Here is a 15930-nt window from a genome sequence, read left to right as displayed (position 1 = left end):
TGGATGTGTAGCACTCCTTTCACGAAAGTCTGAACTTCTGGAAGGGAGGCCAATTCTTTCTGAAAGAAAATTGACAAGGCCGAAATTTGTACTTTAATGGAGCCTAACTTTAGGCCCGCATCCACACCTGCTTGCAAAAAAATGGAGAAAACGCCCCAGCTGAAATTCTTCCGTAGGAGCCTTCTTGGATTCACACCAAGACACATATTTTCTCCAAATATGGTGATAATGCCTCGCCGTTACTACTTTTCTAGCCTGAAGTAGTGTGGGAATGACTTCACTGGGAATACCCTTTCGGGCTAGGATTTGGCATTCAACTGCCATGCCGTCAAATGCAGCCGCGGTAAGTCTTGATACATGCACGGTCCTTGCTGTAACAGATCCTCTCGTAGAGGAAGAGGCCAGGGATCTCCTATGAGTAATTCCTGAAGATCCGGATACCAGGCCCTCCTTGGCCAGTCTGGAACAATGAGTATCGCCTGGACCCTTGTTCTTCTTATGCTCTTTATCACCTTTGGAATGAGTGGAAGTGGAGGTAATACATAGACCGACGGAAACACCCACGGTGTCACTAGGGCGTCCACCGCTGTTGCTTGAGGGTCCCTCGACCTGGAACAATATCTCTGAAGTCTCTTGTTGAGGCGAGACGCCATCATGTCTATTTGAGGAATTCCCCAACGACTTGTCACTTCTGCAAAGACCTCTTGATGAAGACCCCACTCTCCTGGATGGAGATCGTGTCTGCTGAGGAAGTCTGCTTCCCAGTTGTCCACGCCTGGAATGAAGACTGCTGACAGTGCGCTTGCATGTCTTTCCGCCCAGCGAAGAACTTTGGTGGCCTCCGCCATTGCCGCTCTGCTCTTTGTTCCTCCCTGGCGGTTTATGTACGCCACTGCTGTTATGTTGTCTGACTGAATCAAGACGGGCAGACTGCGAAGAAGATGTTCCGCTTGCAGAAGGCCGTTGTAAATGGCCCTTAATTCCAGAATGTTTATGTGCAGACAAGCTTCTTGGCTTGACCATTTTCCCTGGAAATTTTCCCCCTGTGTGACTGCTCCCCATCCTCGGAGACTTGCATCCGTGGTCACCAGGATCCAATCCTGGATCCCGAACCTGCGTCCCTCTAGGAGGTGAGAACTGTGCAGCCACCACAGGAGAGAGATTCTGGTCCTGGCAGATAGGATTATTTTCCGGTGCAGGTGAGACCCGGACCACTTGTCCAAGAGGTCCCACTGAAACACCCTGGCATGGAGCCTGCCAAACTGAATGGCTTCGTAGGCCGCCACCATCTTCCCCAGCAACCGAGTGCATTGATGAATCGACACACTTGCCGGTTTCAGAATCTGTTTGACCATGTTCTGGATTTCCAGAGCCTTTTCCACTGGAAGAAAGACTCTCTGTAATTCTGTGTCCAGAATCATACCCAAGAATGACAGCCGTGTTGTTGGAACCAACTGTGATTTTGTCAAGTTTAGGAGCCAACCATGTTGTTGCAGAATTGTCAGGGAGAGCGTAACATTTTTCAGTAATTGCTCCTTGGATCTCGCCTTTATCAGGAGATCGTCCAAGTACGGGATAATTGTGATTCCTTGCTTGCGCAGGAGAACCATCATTTCTGCCATTACTTTGGTGAAAATCCTCGGAGCCGTGGACAGACCAAACGGCAACGTCTGAAAATAAGAATTTACTTACCGATAATTCTATTTCTCATAGTCCGTAGTGGATGCTGGGGACTCCGAAAGGACCATGGGGAATAGCGGCTCCGCAGGAGACTGGGCACAAAAGTAAAAAGCTTTAGGACTACCTGGTGTGCACTGGCTCCTCCCCCCATGACCCTCCTCCAAGCCTCAGTTAGGATACTGTGCCCGGACGAGCGTACACAATAAGGAAGGATTTTGAATCCCGGGTAAGACTCATACCAGCCACACCAATCACACCGTACAACTTGTGATCTGAACCCAGTTAACAGCATGATAACAGAAGGAGCCTCTGAAAAGATGGCTCACAACAACAATAACCCGATTTTTGTAACAATAACTATGTACAAGCAATGCAGACAATCCGCACTTGGGATGGGCGCCCAGCATCCACTACGGACTATTAGAAATAGAATTATCGGTAAGTAAATTCTTATTTTCTCTAACGTCCTAGTGGATGCTGGGGACTCCGAAAGGACCATGGGGATTATACCAAAGCTCCCAAACGGGCGGAAGAGTGCGGATGACTCTGCAGCACCGAATGAGAGAACTCCAGGTCCTCTTCAGCCAGGGTATCAAATTTGTAGAATTTAGCAAACGTGTTTGCCCCTGACCAAGTAGCTGCTCGGCAAAGTTGTAAAGCCGAGACCCCTCGGGCAGCCGCCCAAGATGAGCCCACTTTCCGTGTGGAATGGGCTTTTACAGATTTTGGCTGTGGCAGGCCTGCCACAGAATGTGCAAGCTGAATTGTACTACAAATCCAACGAGCAATCGTCTGCTTAGAAGCAGGAGCACCCAGCTTGTTGGGTGCATACAGGATAAACAGCGAGTCAGATTTTCTGACTCCAGCCGTCCTGGAAACATATATTTTCAGGGCCCTGACTACGTCCAGCAACTTGGAATCCTCCAAGTCCCTAGTAGCCGCAGGCACCACAATAGGCTGGTTTAAGTGAAATGCTGAAACCACCTTAGGGAGAAATGGAGGACGAGTCCTCAATTCTGCCCTGTCCGTATGAAAAATTAGGTAAGGGCTTTTATAGGATAAAGCCGCCAATTCTGAAACACGCCTGGCTGAAGCCAGGGCTAACAGCATTACCACTTTCCATGTGAGATATTTTAAGTCCACAGTGGTGAGTGGTTCAAACCAATGTGATTTTAGGAATCCCAAAACTACATTAAGATCCCAAGGTGCCACTGGAGGCACAAAAGGAGGCTGTATATGCAGTACTCCCTTGACAAACGTCTGAACTTCAGGAACAGAAGCTAGTTCTTTTTGGAAGAATATTGACAGGGCCGAAATTTGAACCTTAATGGACCCTAATTTTAGGCCCATAGACAGTCCTGTTTGCAGGAAATGCAGGAATCGACCCAGTTGAAATTCCTCTGTAGGGGCCTTCCTGGCCTCGCACCACGCAACATATTTCCGCCAAATACGGTGATAATGTTGTACGGTCACATCCTTCCTGGCTTTGATCAGGGTAGGGATGACTTCATCCGGAATGCCTTTTTCCGTCAGGATCCGGCGTTCAACCGCCATGACGTCAAACGCAGCCGCGGTAAGTCTTGGAACAGACATGGTCCCTGCTGGAGCAGGTCCTTTCTTAGAGGTAAAGGCCACGGGTCCTCCGTGAGCATCTCTTGAATTTCCGGGTACCAAGTCCTTCTTGGCCAATCCGGAGCCACGAGTATAGTCTTTACTCCTCTCCTTCTTATGATTCTCAGTACGTTTGGTATGAGAGGGAGAGGAGGGAACACATACACTGACTGGTACACCCACGGTGTTACCAGAGCATCCACAGCTATTGCCTGAGGGTCCCTTGACCTGGCGCAATATCTGTCCAGTTTTTTGTTGAGGCGGGACGCCATCATGTCCACCTTTGGTTTTTCCCAACGGTTCACAATCATGTGGAAGACTTCTGGGTGAAGTCCCCACTCTCCCGGGTGAAGATCGTGTCTGCTGAGGAAGTCTGCTTCCCAGTTGTCCACTCCCGGAATGAACACTGCTGACAGTGCTATCACATGATTTTCCGCCCAGCGAAGAATCCTTGCCACTTCCGTCATTGCCCTCCTGCTTCTTGTGCCGCCCTGTCTGTTTACGTGGGCGACTGCCGTGATGTTGTCCGACTGGATCAACACCGGCTGACCCTGAAGCAGAGGTCTTGCCTGACTTAGGGCATTGTGAATGGCCCTTAGTTCCAGGATATTTATGTGAAGTGACGTTTCCATGCTTGACCACAAGCCCTGGAAATTTCTTCCCTGTGTGACTGCTCCCCAGCCTCTCAGGCTGGCATCCGTGGTCACCAGGACCCAATCCTGAATGCCGAATCTGCGGCCCTCTAGGAGATGAGCACTCTGTAACCACCACAGGAGAGACACCCTTGTCCTTGGAGACAGGGTTATCCGTTGATGCATTTGAAGATGCGATCCGGACCATTTGTCCAGCAGATCCCACTGAAAAGTTCTTGCGTGGAATCTGCCGAATGGAATCGCTTCGTAAGAAGCCACCATCTTTCCCAGGACCCTTGTGCATTGATGTACTGACACTTGGCCTGGTCTTAGGAGGTTCCTGACTAGGTCGGATAACTCCCTGGCTTTCTCTTCTGGGAGAAACACCTTTTTCTGTACTGTGTCCAGAATCATTCCTAGGAACAGCAGACGTGTCGTCGGAATCGGCTGCGATTTTGGAATATTTAGAATCCATCCGTGCTGTCGTAGTACTACTTGAGATAGTGCTACTCCGACCTCTAACTGTTCTCTGGACTATGCCCTTATCAGGAGATCGTCCAAGTAAGGGATAATTAAGACGCCTTTTCTTCGAAGAAGAATCATCATTTCGGCCATTACCTTGGTAAAGACCCGGGGTGCCGTGGACAATCCAAACGGCAGCGTCTGAAACTGATAGTGACAGTTCTGTACCACAAACCTGAGGTACCCTTGGTGAGAAGGGCAAATTGGGACATGGAGGTAAGCATCCTTGATGTCCAGAGACACCATATAGTCCCCTTCTTCCAGGTTCGCTATCACTGCTCTGAGTGACTCCATCTTGAACTTGAACCTTTTTATGTAAGTGTTCAAGGATTTCAGATTTAAAATGGGTCTCACCGAGCCGTCCGGCTTCGGTACCACAAACAGCGTGGAATGATACCCCTTTCCCTGTTGTAGGAGGGGTACCTTGATTATCACTTGCTGAGAATACAGCTTGTGAATGGCTTCCAATACCGCCTCCCTGTCGGGGGGAGACGTTGGTAAAGCAGACTTCAGGAACCGGCGAGGGGGAGACGTCTCGAATTCCAATTTGTACCCCTGAGATACTACCTGCAGGATCCAGGGGTCCACTTGCGAGTGAGCCCACTGCGCGCTGAAATTCTTGAGACGGGCCCCCACCGTGCCTGAGTCCGCTTTGTAAGGCCCCAGCGTCACGCTGAGGACTTGGCAGAAGCGGGGGAGGGCTTCTGTTCGTGGGAAGAGGCTGTCTGCTGCAGTCTTTTTCCCCTTCCTCTGCCCCGGGGCAGATATGAGTGGCCTTTTGCCCGCTTGCCCTTATGGGGACGAAAGGACTGAGCCTGAAAAGACGGTATCTTTTTCTGCTGTGAGGTGACTTGGGGTAAAAAGGTGGATTTCCCAGCCGTTGCCGTAGCCACCAGGTCCGATAGACCGACCCCAAATAACTCCTCCCCTTTATACGGCAATACTTCCATATGCCGTTTGGAATCCGCATCACCTGACCACTGTCGCGTCCATAACCCTCTTCTGGCAGAAATGGACATCGCACTTACTCTTGATGCCAGGGTGCAAATATCCCTCTGTGCATCACGCATATATAGAAATGCATCCTTTAAATGCTCTATAGTCAATAATATATTGTCCCTGTCCAGGGTATCAATATTTTCAGTCAGGGAATCCGACCAAGCCACCCCAGCACTGCACATCCAGGCTGAGGCGATTGCTGGTCGCAGTATAATACCAGTATGTGTGTATATACTTTTTAGGATATTTTCCAGCTTCCTATCAGCTGGTTCCTTGAGGGCGGCCGTATCAGGAGACGGTAACGCCACTTGTTTTGATAAGCGTGTGAGCGCCTTATCCACTCTAGGGGGTGTTTCCCAACGCGCCCTAACCTCTGGCGGGAAAGGGTATAATGCCAATAATTTTTTAGAAATTAGCAGTTTTTTATCGGGGGAAACCCACGCTTCATCACACACCTCATTTAATTCATCTGATTCAGGAAAAACTACGGGTAGTTTTTTCACACCCCACATAATACCCTTTTTTGTGGTACTTGTAGTATCAGAAATGTTCAAAACCTCCTTCATTGCCATGATCATGTAACGTGTGGCCCTACTGGAAAATACGTTTGTTTCCTCACCGTCGACACTGGAGTCAGTGTCCGTGTCAGTGTCTGTATCGACCTGAGGTAACGGGCGTTTTATAGCCCCTGACGGTGTTTGAGACGCCTGTACAGGTATTAACTGATTTGCCGGCTGTCTCATGTCGTCAACAGTCTTTTGTAAAGTGCCGACACTATCACGTAATTCTTTCCATAAGACCATCCAGTCAGGTGTCGACTCCCTAGAGGGTGACATCACTAACACAGGCAATTGCTCCGCCTCCACACCATTTTCCTCCTCATACATGTCGACACAGCGTACCGACACACAGCACACACACAGGGAATGCTCTGATAGAGGACAGGACCCCACTAGCCCTTTGGGGAGACAGAGGGAGAGTTTGCCAGCACACACCAGAGCGCTATATATATACAGGGATAACCTTATATAAGTGTTTTTCCCTAATATAGCTGCTGTATATATTTATATGCCAATTTAGTGCCCCCCCTCTCTTGTTTTACCCTGTTTCTGTAGTGCAGGACTGCAGGGGAGAGTCAGGGAGCCTTCCTCCAACGGAGCTGTGAGGAAAAAATGGCGCCAGTGTGCTGAGGAGATAGGCTCCGCCCCCTTCTCGGCGGCCTTTCTCCCGTTTTTTTAGGAAAAATTGGCAGGGGTTAAATGCATCCATATAGCCCAGGAGCTATATGTGATGTATTTTTTTGCCAAAAAAAAAGGTGTTTTATTGCGTCTCAGGGCGCCCCCCCCAGCGCCCTGCACCCTCAGTGACCGGAGTGTGAAGTGTGCTGAGAGCAATGGCGCACAGCTGCGGTGCTGTGCGCTACCTTATTGAAGACAGGACGTCTTCTGCCGCCGATTTTCCGGACCTCTTCACTCTTCTGGCTCTGTAAGGGGGCCGGCGGCGCGGCTCCGGGACCCATCCATGGCTGGGCCTGTGATCGTCCCTCTGGAGCTAATGTCCAGTAGCCTAAGAAGCCCAATCCACTCTGCACGCAGGTGAGTTCGCTTCTTCTCCCCTTAGTCCCTCGGTGCAGTGAGCCTGTTGCCAGCAGGTCTCACTGAAAATAAAAAACCTACTTTAAACTTTTACACTAAGCAGCTCAGGAGAGCCCCTTAGCCTGCACCCGTCTCGTTCGGGCACAAAAATCTAACTGAGGCTTGGAGGAGGGTCATGGGGGGAGGAGCCAGTGCACACCAGGTAGTCCTAAAGCTTTTTACTTTTGTGCCCAGTCTCCTGCGGAGCCGCTATTCCCCATGGTCCTTTCGGAGTCCCCAGCATCCACTAGGACGTTATAGAAATTGGTAATGACAATCCTGAACAGCAAACCTCAGGTAAGCCTGATGTGGAGGATATATGGGGACGTGTAACTAGGCATCCTTTATGTCAACCGACACCATAAAATCCCCCTCCTCTAGACTGGAGATCACTGCTCGGAGAGATTCCATCTTGAATTTGATTTTTTTTCAAATAGAAATTGAGGGATTTTAGGTTCAGAATCGGTCTGACCGAGCAATCCGGCTTCGGGACCACGAACAGGCTCGAATAAAAGCCTTCTCCCTGCTGTGACGGGGGTACCGTGACAATGACTTGATTTTGACACAGCTTTAGTATTGCAGCGCATACTACCTCCCTTTCTGGAAGAGAAGCTGGCAAGGCCGATTTGAAAAATCGGTGAGGGGGCACGTCTTGAAACTCCAATTTGTACCCTTGGGCAACTATTTCTAATACCCAAGGATCCAGGGCGATCGAACCCAGACCTGACTGAAGAGTTGGAGACGTACCCCCACCAGTGCGGACTCCCGCTGAGGAACCCCAGCATCATGCGGTGGATTTAACAGAAGCCGGGGAGTACTTCTGCTCTTGGGAACCTGCCACAGCCGGTGACCTTTTTCCCCTTCCTCTTCCTCTAGTAGCAAGGAAGGAAGACCCTCCTCCTTTTTTGTATTTATTGGGCTGAAAGGACTGCATCTGATAGTGGGGCATTTTCTTTTGTTGTGCAGGGACATAAGGTAAAAATGATGACTTACCCACGGTAGCCGTAGATACCAGGTCAGCGAGGCCGTCACCAAACAAGACACCACCATTATACGGCAGAGACTCCATAGCCTTCTTAGAGTCAGCATCAGCATTCCATTGATGAATCCACAATGCCCTCCTAGCCGAGACTGCCATGGCATTGGCCCTCGATCCCAAAAGGCCAATATTCCTAGCAGCTTCATTTAGGTAGACTGCAGCGTCCTTGATATAACCCAGTGTCAAAAGAACGCTATCCCTGTCCAGGGTATCTATCTCAGATGACAAGTTATCTGCCCACTTCTCAATAGCGCTACTCACCCATGCCGATGCAACGGCAGGTCCGTAGTTACATAAATGGATTTCAATGTATTTTCCTGCTTACGATCCGCAGGATCCTTTAGGGCTGCCGTGTCAGGAGACGGAAGCGCCACCTTTTTGGACAGACGCGATAGAGCCTTGTCCACAGTGGGAGTTGACTCCCACTTTTCCCTGTCCCCAGAGGGGAATGGATATGTCACCGGAATTCTGTAACTTTTTGTCAGGATTTTCCCAAGCCTTTTCAAAAAGAGTGTTCAGTTCATGAGAGGGAGGAAACGTTACCTTAGGTTTCTTTCCTTTATACATAAAGACCCTTGTCTCAGGAACAGCAGGGTCTTCCGTGATATGTAATACGTCTTTTATCGCCACAATCATGTACTGAATGCTCTCAGCCAGTTTAGGATTCAACCTGGCATCACTATAGTCGACACTAGAGTCAGAGTCCGTGTCGGTATCTGTATCCGCTATCTGGGTAAATGAATGCTTCTGTTACCCCGAGGGGGTCTGGACTTGTGACAATGCATCCTCCATGGATTTTCTCCATGCCTGGTTCTGAGACTCAGATTTATCTAATCTCTTATTCAATCGAGCCACATTTGCATTCAAAATACTCAAAACATTTACCCAATCAGCAGTCGGCGATGCCGACAAGGTCACTCCCACCGTCTTTTCTGTCCCCACTCCAGCCTCCTCCTGGGAAGAGCACTCAGCCTCAGACATGTCGACACATGCGTACCGACACCCACAACCACACTGGGGCTATAGGGGACAGATCCACAGCAAAGCCTGTTAGAGAAACACAGAGGGAGTTTTGCCAGCTCACAATCCAGCGCCTATCCCGGTTCTGAAACGTTTAATATAATGCCTCAGACCTGTTAGCACTTTTAATATTAATAAAACAGCACCAAATTACTGTGTGAGGGCTAAGCCACGCCCCCTCAATGGCGCTCTTCAGTCCCGCTATTTTCCACATATTTATACTTGCGGAGGTCTGGTTTTAGTGCCCAAGCACTTTATACCTCTTTTGCCAGTCCATTTGTGAGGTTTTATGCTGCTCAGGGTGCCCCCCCTGCGCCCTGCACCCTGTAGTGCTGCTGTGTGTGCGGTACCTCAAAGCCGTCACTGAAGTCTTCTGATCTTCTTCTACTCACCCGTCTTCTGGCTCTGCAAGGGGGGTGACGGCGTGGCTCCGGGAACGAGCATCTAGGGCGTACCTAGCGATCAGACCCTCTGGAGCTAATGGTGTCCAGTAGCCTAAGAAGCAGGGCCTTGAAACTCACAGAAGTAGGTCTGCTTCTCTCCCCTCAGTCCCACGAAGCAGGGAGCCTGTTGCCAGCAGGTCTCCCTGAAAATAAAAAACCTATCATAAAGTCTTTTTCAGAGAAACTCAGGAGAGCTCCTCAGTTTGCATCCAGTCTCACTGGGCACAGAATCTAACTGGAGTCTGGAGGAGGTGCATAGATGGAGGAGCCAGTTCACACCCATTCAAAGTCTTAAAGTGCCCATGTCTGCTGCGGATCCCGTCTATACCACATGGTTCTTGAAGCGTCCCCAGCATCCTCTAGGACGTATGAGAAATATAATTTTGGTGTCCCCATGGTGCCGGCCTCCCCCTTTTTAGTCCCCCACCCCAGTGCTGATGAGCACTTACCTCTGGATCCACGCGGGCAGCATCTCCTTTAAAAACAGTCTACTACTGCAGGGTGCTGTGTCCTCCTCCTATCTAATGTTCTGTCCTAGCCGGCTGTCTCTCCTTCACAAATGCATTACTGGGAGGAGGTGTGGCCAGGCTTGGACCATAACCACGCCTGCTCCCAGTAGTAACTGTGAAGGAGATACAGCCGGCTAGGACAGAATAGAAGATAGGAGGAGGACACAGTACCCTGCGGTAGTAGACTATTTTTAAAGTAGATGCCGCCCACGTGGATCCGGAGATAAGTGCTCCCCCGCACCTGCGCCTCTGTCATATTTGGGGGAGGGCAATCTGCCCTCTTGCCCCCCCTGTTCCGATGCCCCTGCAACCATACACACGTTTGTACAATATTACCACTGGGCTACTAGGGATAGAACTAATTTTGTTACAGTTATATAAATTAGTGTAGTGGTTTTCCCTGTGGCTCTGGGAAGGGGGAGGGGCTAATTAGCTAAAGGTGATTAAACTGTGTTGATGGCGGGATCCGGTCTTTAGGTCGACACTGTCTAGGTCGACAGGGACTCTAGGTCGACATGTTATAGGTCAACATGACAAAAGGTCGACATGAGTTTTTCACATTATTTTTTCATTTTTTTTAAACTTTTTCATACTTTACGATCCACGTGGACTACAAATTGGAACGGTAACCTTTCCCGAGCCATGCGAGGGGACATGGTGCACTAATTGGGGTTCTCGATCACTGTACGGGGAAAACGACAAAAAAAAAAAGAAGTAAAAAAACTCATGTCGACCTTTTCTCATGTCAACCTACTACATGTCGACCTAGAGTCCCTGTCGACCTAGAAACCATGTCGACCTACTTACTGTCGACCAATATTGGTCGACCTAGACACTGTCGACCTAAGTCTAATCTACCTAACATACCACACCCGTTGATGGCAGTCACAATTGAACAGAGATCTCCAGCTTTCATCATAGTGAGTAAAAAAATAATAGTAAAATGTTGGTTGGCTAAAGCACTGGTATTCCAACCACAGGATCAGAGCGTTACTTACAGAGGTCGCTCCACAATTGGAAGTTTGAGAACCAAAAAATCTAAAATAAAAATATTGGGGCAGATGTATTAAGCCTGGAGAAGGGATAAAGAAGTGATGATCTGTAATGATTGGCTGGTGCGTTATCACCTTGCGCTTATCACTGCTTTATCACTTCTTTCTCCCTTCTCCAGGCTTAATAAATCAGCCTCATTATTCCATATAAAAGGGCTATCCCCAATATATATCTCTTTAAAAATGTCTGTTATTTTTTTCCTCACTGTGCAAACCAGACCGCCGACTTTTGCTACTAAATTCAATCTTTAAAATCTTAGTAATAATAAATAACTCTCTGCTGCATAGAATACATGAATACAGCGTTACTTACCTCACAGTGTAGGTGAACGCTCACATATACACAGAGCCGGAACTAATGAATATGATGCCCTAGGCAAAATTTTGGCTTGTGCCCCCTAGCACCACCGCTAGTTCCGCCTCTAACCCTGCACCTCTTTTCCAGCACCATCACCCATAGCAGTCCTCATTTTGGTGCTCCTACTCCCTATGTTTTAAAGAGGAACAGTGCGCACATTCGGCGCACAGCCCCAAAAAAGGGCGTGTTCTTGCTGGGAAGGGGCATGACCACACAAAAGTACCCCTAGTTCAAATTACGCCGCGCAGTACTGCAACTTTATTCACAATATATCCTGCAATAGTGTCCCTGATTCACGTTACATCACACAGTAGTACCACTTTACGTTATATATGTTACTCCTCACAGTAGTGCCCCTTTTTACATTACACCACACCATATTGCTCCTTATTCACATTACACCACACCATATTGCTCACAGTAGTGCCCTTTCTATATGTTACACCACACAGTACAGCTCCTGTCATTTTTCAAATCTGTAATGATTGGCTGGTGCGTTATCACCTTGCGCTTATCACTGCTTTATCACTTCTTTATCCCTTCTCCAGGTTAATACATCTGCCCCATTATTCCATATAAAAGGGCTATCCCCAAAATATATCTCTTTAAAAATGTTTATTTTTTTCCTCACTGTGCAAACCAGACTGCCGACTTTTGCTACTGAATTCGATCTTTAAAATCTTAGTAATAATAAATGACTCTCTACTGCATAGAATACATGAATACAGCGTTACTTACCTCAGAGTGTAGGTGAACGCTCATATATACATTTAAAATGTTATAGATTGCCTTTTCCTACTGAAATAAATTCTGATTTAGGTCTTCTAGCCCTTTAAACTTAACCTTGTGTTCCTCTTCCCTTCTTTGGGGTTACATATGATATGCCGGCTGTCACTATACCGACAGCGGCATCCCTTCTGCCGGAATCCTGACTGTGAGGCACTGAGTCCCCTCGCGGGCTTGCTGCACTCACCTCGCATCAGACCCAGTGGCTCACTTCGCTCCCCACATGTTCCATTCCCACTCGGTTGTTGTCATGGACGGAGGTGTCAGTTCTCCCTGGAGTCCTCCTCTGCTGGGACGGCCATCTTGGCTGCATACCATCTACCTGGTGCTGGATATACTGCCTGTGCCTACATATTCCTGTACTGCTATTCTGCCGAGAGTGCCTCTGGGAGATAAGCTGGCTCCTGCTCTCTCCCCTGTGTTGGTGCCATGGACCTGGATAGGTTGGAAGAAGTTTCAGCTGTTCCTCTGTGGGTAATCTTCAGCTGTGTGCCCCCTATAGCCTGCAATCCCTAAGCCTGCTGCTATATTGGCCTGGTCTATTGATCTCCAGACAGGAGTGGTTGTATGCCTCCAACATGGCTCTGGGCTTCTATGAATCTGTGAGTACTCAGTGCTCCTTATCAAGCTATTGTGACTGCCTCACGCCAGAGTAGGAATACCCGGTGGTAGTCAGGTTTCCGGCTCTATGTGTTTCACCAGCTCTTGGGATTCCGGCGTCGGTCTCCTGAACGCTGGGATCTTGACAGCCCATATAGTGACTGCATCCCCTTCTTTGATATCATCTGTCATTATGTCACTGTATAAAGCATTAGTGAACATGGATATCATGTTTTATACAACAGTATTATTTCTGAACATGTACAGATTCGAGTATACTGTTAGACTTTGTAGGTTGAGCTAAATACACTGCCTTGTCTTACCTCTTCGTTTGTAATCCTGAAAGTATCGTAGATTGCATATCTCTTTTTCCCCTGCCAGTCCATGAGATCAATTTGTAGTGACATTTCTCCTGCAGAGTCATCAAGTGAGTTACAATCAGCACAATGATCTTGGAGTTCTGCTGTGAGAACTAGAAGGTATTAACCATATACTTACTTTTGTCCAACAAGTGATAAATGTGATCATTCCCTAACCATTGTTCGTCATTCCTGCTTTTAAAGAGACCAAACCCTTCTTTATACTCCTGCCAGTTCCTAGGAAGCAATGGGAAGGTTTATGTTAAATACAGTATATATGAAGGATCTGGGGTAGAGTTGTTGATTGCAAAGTGTCCGTAGATAAGAATTCCTATTTGGACTTGCATTAAAGCCTTACATCTTTTCAAACTACCCAACTAATGACATAAATAAAAAATTTTAGTTCAATTTCCTTGGGTAAAAAATGTGCCTTTAGGTCAGTTGCGCAGAGGTCTGTAGTTGATGAACGATGGCAGAGTGATTTAAAAGTGTTTAATTCTCCAAAGGGTTTGTTACCAGGAATCTGGTGCAATTCATGTTTAACAAAGGCTGACTGACCTACACCCAATGTGCTTGTAAATACAGATGGTTAGCAGAGCATATAAAAATTAAAATGAAATAGAGAACATTACACATGAGAGGGGTCTTGTTGCTTTACTTAGTGAACCACCCTCGTATGTAGATAGGTTTTGAAAAAGAAAATAAGGTAGCAACTTTGAGAAAGGTCCTTTGTAGCTGGAGAAACCCTCTGGTTACTGTTCAACCCAAGATACAGTAGTTCTGATATTGGTCTCATTAATAGGATCTCTGGACGGAATGCATTTAGCATCACATTACTATGTTTCAGCCTGTTTTAGAAGATTTAGGATTGAAGGGTCTATGTACTAAGCTTTGGACGGAGATAAAGTACCAGCCGATCAGCTCCTAACTGCCATGTTACAGGCTGTGTTTGGAAAATGACAGTTGGGAGCTGGTTGGTTGATAATCCGTCCACTTTATCTCTCTCCAAGTCTTAGTACATAGACCCCTGAGTTCCCTACGGTATGAATGTATGGTGCACATGTCTGGTTGTATCTACTATCTGGACCAAACTTACAACATTACTTTTTAACATTTTTCAGTCAGCATTTACCAAATCAGCCTCAGTGATTTTGTTCGGAGACAAACCTGCAAGAATTAGGAGCCCTGTACTGCCCACCTGGTACAGAATATATGTGACAGCCCACCTGGTACAGAATGTATGTGACAGCCCCCTTGTACAGAATGTATGTGACAGCCTTCTTGTACAGAATGTATGTGACAGCCCACCTGGTACAGAATGTATGTGACAGCCCCCTTGTACAGAATGTATGTGACAGCCTTCTTGTACAGAATGTATGTGACAGCCCCCTGGTACAGAATGTATGTGACAGCCCCCTGGTACAGAATGTATGTGACAGCCCACCTGGTACAGTATGTATGTGACAGCCCCCTGGTACAGAATGTATGTGACAGCCCCCTGGTACAGAATGTATGTGACAGCCCCCTGGTACAGAATGTATGTGACAGCCCCCTGGTACAGAATGTATGTGACAGCCCCCTTGTACAGAATGTATGTGACAGCCCCCTGGTACAGAATGTATGTGACAGCCCCCTGGTACAGAATGTATGTGACAGCCCCCTGGTACAGAATGTATGTGACAGCCCACCTGGTACAGAATGTATGTGACAGCCCCCTGGTACAGAATGTATGTGACAGCCCCCTGGTACAGAATGTATGTGACAGCCCACCTGGTACAGAATGTATGTGACAGCCCCCTGGTACAGAATGTATGTGACAGCCCCCTGGTACAGAATGTATGTGACAGCCCCCTGGTACAGAATGTATGTGACAGCCCACCTGGTACAGAATGTATGTGACAGCCCCCTTGTACGCAGCTGCCATAGAGTGGAAACCAAAATGTTCCTTTACTGCCAGGGAGGCCTAAAACAGCTGTATTAGGCACAATGAAAACATGATTCAGGTTGGATTGCAAATCGCGATCCAAGCGGAATTATTAAGTTTGCCCCGTTGGCGCATGTGCAGTGCCCGTCCTGTGCATGTGCCTGCACTTTCTGCGGGGGGGAGGGGGTGCAGAAAATACAATCGCCTCTGCCTGTCAATCAGGTAGAGGTGGCCGTGAGGCGGGGGCGGGAACGCTCTGTTTCCTGCTAAAAAGCAGAAATTGCGAAGTGTTTGCAATTTCTGCTTGTTGAGGGGAGGGGGGGGGGGGGAAGGTGGCGGTCAGCATGCTAGTTTGCAATCCTTACTGAATTAGGCCCATTATGAATACAGTGTGTGATTTAGAATTTTGGATAAGGGATTCTCAACCTGTAATACCACAGAAAACAGTCTGATGAGAAGCTATCACGTTCCACATGAGTTGGGCATCCAGGTTCCTTAATTTGTGGCCTATTGGTGTAGTAAGAATATGATTGCACAAATAGACTGATCGCAATCCTCCAAAATAAATGCTCCTACTTATCAACAACACACAGTGGCCCAATTGACATAGCAACATATATGGCCAGCTGATGCCTTAATGTCTTTGATTATATTGTTACAGAGATCATGAGAGCGACGGGACTTGTCTCCTACACCTTTGTCTTTATAGTCCTCTCCTGAGCTGTCATGGACTTGCTGTTGTAAAATTTTGTGAACATTGAA

General features: G+C 47.8%; 1 protein-coding gene across 2 annotated transcripts in view; it reads right to left on the bottom strand.

Moving 5' to 3' along the window:
• Positions 1-15930, bottom strand: part of LOC135005405 (fibrinogen-like protein 1) — a 149052-nt gene that overhangs the window by 2650 nt on the left and 130472 nt on the right. For both annotated transcript variants that reach the window (XM_063951930.1, XM_063951929.1), the window contains exons 5-6: positions 13384-13481; positions 13209-13297 (exon numbers count right to left, since the gene is read on the bottom strand). In XM_063951930.1, the coding sequence (XP_063808000.1) occupies positions 13209-13297; positions 13384-13481 (187 nt within the window). The remainder of the gene's footprint in view (positions 1-13208; positions 13298-13383; positions 13482-15930) is intronic.

This window comes from Pseudophryne corroboree, chromosome 2 (assembly GCF_028390025.1).
Source record: "Pseudophryne corroboree isolate aPseCor3 chromosome 2, aPseCor3.hap2, whole genome shotgun sequence".
NCBI lineage: Eukaryota > Metazoa > Chordata > Amphibia > Anura > Myobatrachidae > Pseudophryne > Pseudophryne corroboree.
The sequence above is the reverse complement of the archived record's forward strand: the minus strand, read 5'-3'. Positions and strand labels throughout refer to the sequence as shown.